The sequence below is a fragment of the Leucoraja erinacea genome, unplaced genomic scaffold, assembly GCF_028641065.1.
Source record: "Leucoraja erinacea ecotype New England unplaced genomic scaffold, Leri_hhj_1 Leri_620S, whole genome shotgun sequence".
In the NCBI taxonomy this organism is placed as follows: domain Eukaryota; kingdom Metazoa; phylum Chordata; class Chondrichthyes; order Rajiformes; family Rajidae; genus Leucoraja; species Leucoraja erinaceus.
In genome coordinates, this window is record NW_026576532.1 from 8,329 (window position 1) to 20,325 (window position 11,997).

At 41.1% G+C, this 11,997-nt stretch overlaps 1 protein-coding gene across 1 annotated transcript; it reads right to left on the reverse strand.

Annotated features, from left to right (window-relative positions):
• Positions 1–3,745: 3,745 nt before the first annotated feature.
• On the reverse strand, positions 3,746–4,576 carry LOC129694322 (probable G-protein coupled receptor 139). The gene has a single exon (XM_055631024.1). It carries the CDS (start codon positions 4,574–4,576, stop codon positions 3,746–3,748), a length of 831 nt encoding a protein of 276 aa, XP_055486999.1.
• Positions 4,577–11,997: the final 7,421 nt, after the last annotated feature.

Below are 11,997 nucleotides of genomic sequence, written 5' to 3' on the forward strand. Positions count from 1 at the left end.
GGTCTGATTTATCCATTGGGAGGAATCGCATTTCCTCAAGATGAGCGGTGTCCAACATACTTGCAATCCACATTTTAAGCGTTGGTATTGATATACCCTTCCAAAATTTAAGTATTAATTTTTTTGCTATTATTAAACCATAGTTAAGGAATAGATTTTGAGATGTGTTCAATCTATTCCCATCTTCCATTACACCAAATATAATAATTTCAGTATTAGGTTCCATTCTTGTCTTGAATAATTTTGTAAATATTTCAAAAATATCATTCCAAAATCTATAAAGGTTTATGCAGGAAACTAAGGAGTGTGTTATAGTTGCCTTTTGGGCTAGACATTTATCACAAGTGGCGGATATATTTGGGTAACATTTGTTCAATCTTGTTTTTGAATAATATAATCTATGTACAATTTTAAATTGAATTAGATTATGTCTTACATTAATTGAACATTTGTGAATATATATCAAGTATTTTTCCCATGTAACCTTCGTGATTTTTATCATTAGTTCCCGTTCCCACTCTTCTCTAAGTACCTCTGTCGATGGTGGGTCTATATTTAGAATACTATTATATAAATATGATATTAATTTTTGTGAGTCAGCTTCAATATTCATTGCTTCTTCCAATACTTCAGAGGTTATTTTTTGATATCCTTGTATATATTTTTTCAAATCGCAAATCTGAAGATATTTAAAATATTGGTTGTTTTTCAATTTAAATTTTAATTGTAATTGTTGGAATGATAGTAGGTTTCCCATCTCGTACATATCCCCGATCCTTCTAATTCCGAGACTTTCCCATTGGTTATATGTCTTATCAATAAGAGATGGTTTAAATAAAGGGTTATTCGCGATTGGCATTAACAGTGATAGATTTCTTAATTTTAAAGATAATTTTATTTGTTTCCAAATTCCTATTGTACCATATATAATTGGGTTCTTCTTATATATTGTGTTATTCAATTTTTGGGGGGAGAAGAGGATCGTTCCTATATTACAAGGATGGCAATCCTCCGTCCCCATTTTCATCCATTCTGTCTGTTGGGTAGCACTATCCAACCAATAAATCATATTCTTAATATGCACTGCCCAGTAATAATACATAAAATTCGGAAGTGAAAGTCCCACGACCTCTTTTGGTTTACATAAGTGTTTTTTTGTGATTCTATGTGATCTATAGTCCCAAATATAATTAGTAATATAGTAATATAGTAGTCTAATTTTTTTTAAATATTTTGGTATATATACCGGTATAGACTGAAATAGGTATAGTAATTGTGGTAGGAAGATCATTTTTATTGCATTTATTCTACCTAATAATGATAAGGGAAGGGTTTTCCAAAATGTAATCAGCGTATTAAGTTTATTTAATAAAGGTATGAAATTAGCGTTGAATAATGCTTTATATTTTCTAGTAATCTGAATACCCAAATATTTATTTTTTTCTGTTGCGATTTTAAAGGGGAATTTCAATAAGTGTGTAGGTTCTTGAGGTTTTAATGTCATTATTTCACTTTTATTCCAGTTTATTCCATATCCAGAAAAACACCCAAATTCCACTATTAAGTTTAATAAATTTGGTATGCTCGTTTGTGACTTTGTAATATATAAACGTATATAATCTGCATATAATGAGATTTTACTTCGGAGTCACGTGAGTGATTCCGTGAAGAACCCGTTCAGCACGCATGCGCGTCATTACGTCCAGCAGAGCAATAGCGGCACAGCGGGAGTCGGGCTCTCTGTCTATCTGTCTGTCTGTCTGTCTGTCTGTCTATCTATCTATCCGTCTCTCTCTCTCTCTGTTCTCTCTCTGTCTCGTCCTCTGTTCTCTTCCCTCCTCTCCAGATGCCTCTCTCTGATATGATGCTCCTATCTCTCTGTCTGCGACACTCTGTCCACCCTTTGTTTTACACCCTCCCATATATGTTCTCCTGTCTGCCTTTCCCTTACACCCTCCAAGATATGTTCTATGACCATCTTACAGCGTTTACGTTCCTTATATCATGCCAAAATAGTTGTCCCGTTGCCGACCCTCTTGAAATTCACATAACTCCTCTCGCTAATATCACTCAATAATGTAAATGTGTGGGAGGGAACTGCAGATGCTTGTTTACGCCGAAGATAGATACAAATAATGCAATCCCCGCTTTGGACACAAATTGTGTTATTCGGGATACATGCTCAGCCAATTCCGGTAAAACATACGTTATAGGTGAAATATTTAACGCCTGACATGTCTCTGGTATCAGTCTGAAGAAGGCCGCCGACCAGAAACTTCAGTGTGAAGAAGTGTCTCGACCTGAAACGTCACCCATTCTTTCTCTCCAGAGATCCTGCCTGTCCCACTGAGTTGCTCCAGCATGTTGTATCTATCTTTGGTATCGTAGATAGCTACAATAACATAGAACAAAACATTCTGGAAATAATCCGCAGTGAAAGACAGAAAGTAAGTTAACATTTTAGCCCTGAATCCCTTCACCGTAATCTGAACCTAAAGAACGAAAGCCAGATCTGTGAATCAAATCTGGTGTATGCGCTTCCTGCAGTTCCAGTGTGGTTAAATGTGCTCAGTTGTCAACGGCAGTAATGTCAAGATTTCGCCACCTGGTGATTTCGCCACTTGGATCTTATAGAAACATGTAAAATTATAAAAGGACTGGACAAGCTAGATGTAGGAAAAATGTTCCCAATGTTGAGCGAGTCCAGAACCAGGGTCCACACTTAGAATAAAGGGGAAGCCATTTAAGACTGAGGTGAGAAAACACTTTGTCACCCAGAGAATTGTGAATTTGTGGAATTCCCTGTCACAGAGGGCAATGGAGGCCAAATCACTGGATGGATTTAAGAGAGAGTTAGATAGAGCTCTAGGGGCTAGTGGAGTCAAGGAATATGGGGAGAAGGCAGGCACGAGTTATTGATTGGGGTCGATCAGGCACGATCACAATGAATGGCGGTGCTGGCTCGAAGGGCCGAATGGCCTCCTCCTGCACCTATTTTCTATGCTTCCAGATTTCTATGTTTGGTGGCCACCGAGTCTCCGAAAAGCGGGTATGAATGCCACCGTCTGCAACACAGACCGATATTGATAAAATTGTAAATGGAAGTTCGCGTCTCAGTTCCACTTATGCTTCGATGACACTAATTCATCGCAAAACGAAGCACTCTTCTCTGTAGTTATTATAGAGGACAAATCAAGGGTCGTTTACATCCACCGACAATAAAACAGTAAATGTGTTGGAAAAAAACGGCCGATGCCGGTTTAACTCGATGATCGACACAAAATGCTGTAAACACTCTGCGGGGCAGACAGCATCTCTGGAGAGAAGGAATTGGCGACGCGTCGGGTCGAGACCCTTCTTCAGACATAAACAAACAATAAACTTCTGACTTGCAGCAGCATTACTGCCCGTATACACAAATTAAATAGATCATTTGTATTAAAGAAGAAATCAATAAATTGCTAAGCACAATAATAGTACATTAACTTTGTTTTAATAGTCTTCAGTGTAATCAAAGCTGCTCCCGGGTCTTAGTCGACGTCACCGCGCAAGTGTATGTGTAATGTTTGATTATGAATCCAATTTCCGTCAAAAGGGAGGGATGAACTGAGTTGATAAGACTAATGGGACCAAGTATACATAATACAGACCTAACATTACAAAACACCCCGAGGGAGAGAAAAACAGTGAACAATGTCGGCTCGTCGTCAGTGTACAGTAGAGAAAATGACTGTGGGCATTTTCGTTATTTAACGCATCGCGCAAGTACAGAGAAGGGTCGTGCAGCCGCTTTCCGTACTTCCTCTCTGAACTTAGTTTGAGTCACGGCATAAATGCCGGTGTTGGTGCAGCAGCTAAGAAGCTGCAGCATGAATCCAATCTGCTCCACAAAAATGTTGACGTCCGCAGACTTGTAGCCCAGCAACACCACTCGATTGCAGAGAGCGTACACGACGTACAATGACCACAGGGCTATAAAATTGCCGGAAATGACGAGGAGCAAAATGATGGATTTCCTTCGGCTCTCCATCTCCGGGTCCCTGGGACGCTGACCGCAGTCCACATTATTTTGACCCCGGAGTCTCCTGCGGGCTCTGCTCGCAGCCACGATGTGCCGAACGGTTAAACAGTTGAGCAACATGATAATGGCGAATGGGACTGCCGGCGTGAATATATAATGAATAAGCTCAATTGCTGCCCAGACCTCTGAGGAATAAAACTTTTGCTCCACAGCACAAAACCAAGGATGGGTCATCAGCAAATATCGACCAGTCAACATAAAGTACCAGAAAATGTTCTTCACACAGCTCAGCACAGTAACCGTCCCGAGAACAGTCGCCGCCGTTCTCTCGGTGCAATAGTTGCCTTTGAGCTTCTGGCAACAAATGGCGACGAAGCGGTCGAAGGTGAAAGTGACGGTAAACCAAACAGAACAGTCTGTGGCGGCGAAGAGCAGGACGGCGTGGATGTTGCAGATGGGGATCGACTGAACGTAGAGGAAATGCTCCCAATAGACAATGGGGATGTGTCTCAGTATCAGGTCCAGGATGGCAATCAGCAGATCCGCTGCCGCCATAGCCACAAGGTAGCGGGTTATGCACGTTGATAGGCCACACCTTCCTCGGGAGAGAATCGCAATCGTCATCAAGTTAACTGTAGAAAATGCGTAATGAATTGGAAAACATTACATAACGTGTGCAAGTTTATGAACACCATGACATGTGCCGGGCTGTATACTGTGCCAATGGGCAGCCATACCTCTGCAATAAAAATAACTGATGTTATGATATATAGTAAATAACCACGTTTGCACATGAGATTCAGTTTCGTAACTAGGGACAATTTATATCCGGCTTCGTTTATGCGATTCATTGCCCCCCCCCCCCTTGCTGGTCGCTGTTGGTATTCTGGGTACGTTTGACCATTGCAGTTGTATACATTTGGGTAAAATAATATAACTGCTTGGGGAAGTTGCGTAACGTCGTTCATTTTATCTGATTGCAGAAATATAGTTTGAAATAAATTCTATTAACACAAAGATGTATTTCGATATTCGACGTTATCAGTTTAACTCAGTTTAGAAATACAACGTGGAAACAGGCCCTTCGGCCCATCGAGTCCGCACAGACCAGCGATTCCAGCAAATTAACATTATTATACACACTCGGGACAATTCACTTATATGCCAAGCCAATTAACCTTCAAACACGAACGTCTTTGTAATGTGGGAGGAAACCGACGATCTCGGAGAAAAGCCACGCAGGTCACGAGGAGAGCGTACAAACACCTTAGAGCCAGCACCCGTGGTCGTGATCGAACCCGGGTCTCTGACGCTGTGATCAACTCTACCGCTGCGCCACTATGCCCCCCCCCCCCCCCCCCCCCCCCTCATTAAAGGTCGATTCTATCTCTCATCCTTAATGTAAACCCGCTGCATCAGTGGACATGAAGTTAAAGCAACAACGTCTATTCAAAAACACTTCCAGGTCCAAATTTATCATTATTTGGCAATTTCAGTAGGTTCTCCACTCGACACAAATGCATTATGGAGGGGCATAGGTTACAGAAGTGAAAAAGACATTTTTACACCAGCACAATATAACTCGAATAAACCGTCCGCTATTCTATGCCTCCTGCCCGATTCGCCATGCGACAGGATCGGTACTGACCTGCGAGCATGGGTCAACTTTAGTTTAGTTTATTATTGTCACACTACCGGGGTATGGCGAAAAGCGTCTTTGATGCGTGCTATCTAGTTAGGGTACTAAGACATCTAGACTGCAAATCTTCAACCAATATATCTATACAATAAGTATTTGTTTAATAATGAAGCAGTATTAAACCAGAAATCGACAAACTGAAAAGCACAAGATAATTATATCAGAGAGATACGCGTAAAAGCAAAATGTTGCTGGAACATAAGCCACACTACACACAATTTTCGTTTAGTTAGGAGCGACAGCAAGAATGAGCATTTCGGCCCACCGATTCAGTGCCGACCAGCGATCCCCGCACACTAACGTAATCATACACACACTAGGGCCAACCGTAACCCCAACCCTAACCCTAACCCTAAACCTAACCATAACCCTAACCCTAACCCTAACCCTAACCCTAACCCTAACCCTAACCCTACCCTAACCCTAACCCCTAACCCTAACCCTAACCCGAACCCTAACGCCAAGCCGATTAACCTAGACATCATTATGTCTTTGGAGTGTGGACGGAAACCGGAGATCAAGGCGAAATCCCGCGGGGAGAACCTACAAACTCCGTACAGACAGCGCCCGTATTCAGGACCGAACCCGGATCTCTGGCGCTGTAAGTCAGCAACTGTATCCCGGCGCCACTGTGCCGCCCCTGGAGGGAAACCCGCTCATAGATGCTTACTTGGAACGCTAACAACTGCGAGCAGGGGATAGTAAACACGTTGAATTGTCCGAAAAGCTTCTTTAGTCCTCACCACTTCCAGCCAGTGTGATGTGATCTTGGCTGATTCTATGACTGCCATGTCTATAGCGATTGTTGAAGGTACATCTGTGGCCGTGTGAAGTGCGCCCCTTATTTGTACACGCGGGAAATCCACGAGGGACAACCTTTTGACGTCATTTTAATTCGAATTAGCCATAACTGCTGAACAAACAAAATGTTACTCACTATGTGTAGGAAAGAACTGCAGATGCTGTTTTAAATCGTAGATAGACACGAAATGCTGGAGTAATTCCGTAGAACAGGCAGCATCTCTGGAGAGAAGGGATGGGTGACGTTTCTTCTTGAAGAATGACAGATGGTGATGAGCCAGCATACATAAGTGAGATCGATCGATTGACCAAATGGTGCCAACACAACAACCTGGCTCTCAATATCAGCAAGCCCAATGAACAGATTGTGGACTTTGGAAGAGCAAGGATCTCAAGAAGAAGGATCTAGACCGAAACGTCACCCACTTCTTCTCTCCAGAGATGCTGCCTGTCCCGCTGCTTTACTCCAGCATTTTATGTCTAATTGCAAATCACAGTCGGATCAGGACACTCTCATGATGTAATTTCCGTTGGCCTTGTTCCAACAAAACTAAAACTGTGGGCGAAAGAATAAGAACTTGTGCATGGACACAACATAGAAACATAGTTAGGTCGGTCTCGGTGGCGCAGCGGTAGGGTTACTGCCTTACAGCCTTACAGCGAATGCAGCGCCAGAGACCCGGGTTCGAAACCGACTACGGGCGCTGACTGTAGGGAGTGTGTACGTTCTACCCGTGACCTGTGTTTTCTCCTATATCTTCGGTTTCCTCCCACACTCCAAACACGTACTTGTCTAATTGGCTTGGTAAATGTAAAACATTGCCCGAGTGGGTATAGGATAGTGTTAATGTGCGAGGATCGCTGGTCGGCGGAGACCCGGAGGGCCACATGGCCTGTTTCCATGCTGTATCTCTAAACCAAATTAAACTATGCTAAACTAGTATAGATGAGAACACGGATATCTTAGCAAGGTCAGAACCTGCTCTCACTTCAAAGCTGGAGTGACTCAGGGGGTTAGACAGCATATGTGGACAAATGGAATTGGTGACATTTCGGGTCGACATTGTCCACTTCCGGACCACGATATTCACCGCCGTAAATGATGACGGATTAATTTAATACGATCTATCTCGTATGTTCCACACCTTTATACTTGAGCTGTGTTCCAATACAAAGGCCTCTGAAATGCTACTGTTTTTTCTGCCTTCACGTCCAATCTGGTGACACTCTGTTTAAAAATACCATTCCCCTTAGACATTGCTCCTTTCATTTTAAAGCTGTTTAGTTTAGTTTAGTTTAGATTCGATTCGTTTAGTTTAGAAAAGCGCTGAAACAGGCTATCCGTCCCACCGAGTCCGCGCTCACGAAACTGGATCTCTGCACATCCCTCTGTAATTGGATCCACGTCTTCCTCCTCAACAGACTTCGAAAAGGCAGCAACACTTCTTCCTTAATAACAATCAGTAGAGCAGCACCACAAGGCTGTGTGCTCAGCCCCTTGTTCTACTCACTTTATACCCAAGACTGTATAGCCGGACACAGTGCGAAGTCCATCTTCAAGTTCTTCGATGAGACCACCGTTGTTGGACGAATTGCAGATGGTGATGAGTCTATAGAAGTGAGATCGATCGATTGTCCAAATGGTGCCAGCACAACAACCTGGCTCTCAATATCAGTAAGACCAATGGTCTGATTGTGGACTTTGCAAGAGGAAGGACGAGGACCCACAATCCTGTTTATATCAATAGGACGTTGGTGGAGAGAGTCGAAAACATCAAATTTCGGGGCGTAAACATTTCCGAAGACCTTTCCTGGACCCAGGACACTGATGCAGTTAGGAAGAAAGTATCTCAGCGCCTCTGCTTCCTGAGGAGATCACGGAGATTTGGCAAGCAGTGAGGATTCCCTTGAACTTCTGCAGGTGCACAGTAGAGAACATATTGACTAGTTGCATCACGGCCTGTCTCGGCAACTTGAATGCCCAAGAGCGAAAAATACTGCAAAAAGTTGAGAACACTGCCCAGTCTGTGACCTCCCCACCAATGAAGGGATTTACCGAATTCTCTGCCTCAGAAGGCAGTGGAGGCCGATTCACATGATTCTTTCAAAATAGAGTTAGATACTCTTAGGGCTAGAGGAATCATATAACCATATAACCATATAACAATCACAGCACGGAAACAGGCCATCTCGACCCTTCTAGTCCGTGCCGAACACTTATTCTCCCCTAGTCCCATATACCTGCGATCAGACCATAACCATCCATTCCTTTCCCGTCCATATAACTATCCAATTTATTTTTAAATGATAAAAACAACCTGCATCCACCACCTTCACTGGAAGCTCATACCACACAGCTACCACTCTCTGAGTAAAGAAGTTCACCCTCATGTTACCCCTAAACTTCCGTCCCTTAATTCTCAAGTCATGTCCCCTTGTTTCAACCTTCACTACTCTCAGTGGGAAAAGCTTATCCACGTCAACTCTGTCTATCCCTCTCATCATTTTAAATACCTCTATCAAGTCCCCCCTTAACCTTCTGCGCTCCAAAGAATAAAGCCCTAACTTGTTCAACCTTTCTCTGAATCAAGGGATATGGGGAGAAGGCAGGAACAGAGTACGGATTGTGGATGATCAGCCATGATAATATTGAATGGCGGTGTTGGCTCGAAGGGCCGAATGGCGCCGGCACCAATTTTCTCTATGCAGCCTGCTTGAAATGGTATGAGACTGCATTTGAATTTGGTGGTCATGTACACTGCTTGAAATTGTATGAGACTGCATTTGAATTTGGTGGCCTTGTACATTGCTTGAAATGGTATGAGACTGCATTTGAATTTGGTGGCCTTGCACACTGCTTGAAATGATATGAGTGCATTTGAATTTGGTGGCGTTGCAGCCTGCTTGAAATGGTATGAGACTGCATTTGAATTAGGGGCCTTGCAGCTTGCTTGGTTTGAGACCGCATTTGAATTTGGTGCCCTTTCAACCCACTTGAAATGGTACGAGACTGCATTTGATTATGGTGGCCTTTGCACCCTGCTTGAAATGGTATGAGAATACGTTTGAATTTGGTAGCCTTGCAGCCTGCTTGAAATTGTATGAGTGCGCTTGAATTTGGTGGTCTTGCAGCCTGCTTTTTTATTTTTTTATTTTTTATTTTATTAGAAGTACAGTCATATGGCACCAAATTGCCTAATATATATTTCATAATACATTTTATGTACAACTTCTTTTTTTTTGTTACATTGAAAAAAGATTAGAATAAGAAAAAGAAGTTAGACAGATAAAGGATAGAAATATGTGAAATATATAGTGTGCGAAGAAAGAAAACGAGTAAATGAAGAAAGTTGAGAAAGAGAAAATAGAGAAAAGAAAATAAAAGAAAAGAAAAGGAGATCATTATTTATAATCTTGACCAACCCTCGTCCAGTCCTGAAACAGTTATTTTACAATTGTGTTGCACCATATGATTCCAAAAAAAAACGACGAATGGAGACCAACTCGTTATGAATTGGTCTGATTTATCCATTAGTAGGAATCACATTTCCTCAAGATGAGCGGTGTCCAACATACTTGCAATCCACATTTTAAGCGTTGGTATTGATGTACCCTTCCAAAATTTAAGTATTAATTGTTTTGCTATTATAAAACCATAGGTAAGGAATTGATTTTGAGATGTGTTCAATTTATTCCCATCTTCCATTACGCCAAATATAATCATTTAAGTATTAGGTTCCATTCTTGTCTTGAATAATTTTGTAAATATTTCAAAAATATAATTCCAAAATCTATAAAGTTTTATGCAGGAAACTAAGGAGTGTGTTATAGTTGCCTTTTGGGCTAGACATTTATCACAAGTGGCGGATATATTTGGGTAACATTTGTTCAATCTTGTTTTTGAATAATATAATCTATGTACAATTTTAAATTGAATTAGATTATGTCTTACATTAATTGAACATTTGTGAATATATATCAAGTATTTTTCCCATGTAACCTTCGTGATTTTTATCATTAGTTCCCGTTCCCACTCTTCTCTAAGTACCTCTGTCGATGGTGGGTCTATATTTAGAATACTATTATATAAATATGATATTAATTTTTGTGAGTCAGCTTCAATATTCATTGCTTCTTCCAATACTTCAGAGGTTATTTTTTGATATCCTTGTATATATTTTTCTTGAAATCTCAAATCTGAAGATATTTAAAATATTGTTTTTTTTCAATTTAAATTTTAATTGTAATTGTTGGAATGATAGTAGGTTTCCCATTTCGTACATATCCCCGATCCTTCTAATTCCGAGATTTTCCCATTGGTTATATGTCTTATCAATAAGAGATGGTTTAAATAAAGGGTTATTCGCAATTGGCATTAACAGTGATAGATTTCTTAATTTTAAATATAATTTTATTTGTTTCCAAATTCTTATTGTACCATATATAATTGGGTTCTTCTTATATAATGTGTTATTCAATTTTTTGGGGGGAGAAGAGGATCGTTCCTATATTGCAAGGATCGCAATCCTCCTGCTCCATTTTCATCCATTCTGTGTGTTGGGTAGAACTATCCAACCAATAATTCATATTCTTAATATGCACTGCCCAGTAATAATACATAAAATTCGGAAGTGAAAGTCCCCCAACCTCTTTTGGTTTACATAAGTGTTTTTTTGTGATTCTATGTGATCTATAGTCCCAAATATAATTAGTAATATTAGAGTCTAATCTTTTTTTAAATATTTTGGTATATATACCGGTATAGACTGATATTGGCTATAGTAATTGTGGTATGAAGATCATTTTAATTGCATTTATTCTACCTAATAATGATAAGGGAAATGTTTTCCAAAATTTAATCAGCGTATTAAGTTTATTTAATAAAGGTATGAAATTAGCGCTGAATCATGCTTTATATTTTCTAGTAATCTGAATACCCAAATATTTATTTTTTTCTGTTGCGATTTTAAAGGGGAATTTCAATAAGTGTGTAGGTTCTTGAGGTTTTAATGTCATGATTTCACTTTTATTCCAGTTTATTCTATATCCAGAAAAACACCCAAATTCCTCTATTAAGTTTAATAAATTTGGTTTGCTCGTTTGTGACTTTGTAATATATAAAAGTATATAGTCTGCATATAATGAGATTTTACTTCGGAGTCACGTGAGTGATTCCGTGAAGAACCCGTTCAGCACGCATGCGCGTCATTACGTCCAGCAGAGCAACAGCGGCACAGCGGGAGTCGGGCTCTCCCGCTATGGAGGTGAAAGAACGGACCGTCAGGTAAGCTGACGTCGGTTTCCTTCACAGGGAGCCTTCTGCTGTCCGGCAGAGAAGAAAGGCTCTGCAACAAACCTGTCCCCCGCTCGACTCCACGGAGGAGCGTTTCCATCGCGGGGGCAGCAACAAGGCGGTAGGACCGCTTACCCGGCGCTCCGCTATCCCGACACCGCGCCGAGCCCAGCCCCGCTAGCG

Coding starts and splice junctions, on each gene's coding strand:
- LOC129694322 (XM_055631024.1), bottom strand. CDS start 4,576: ATGGCGGCAGCGGATCTGCTGATTGCCATCCTGGACCTGATACTGAGA.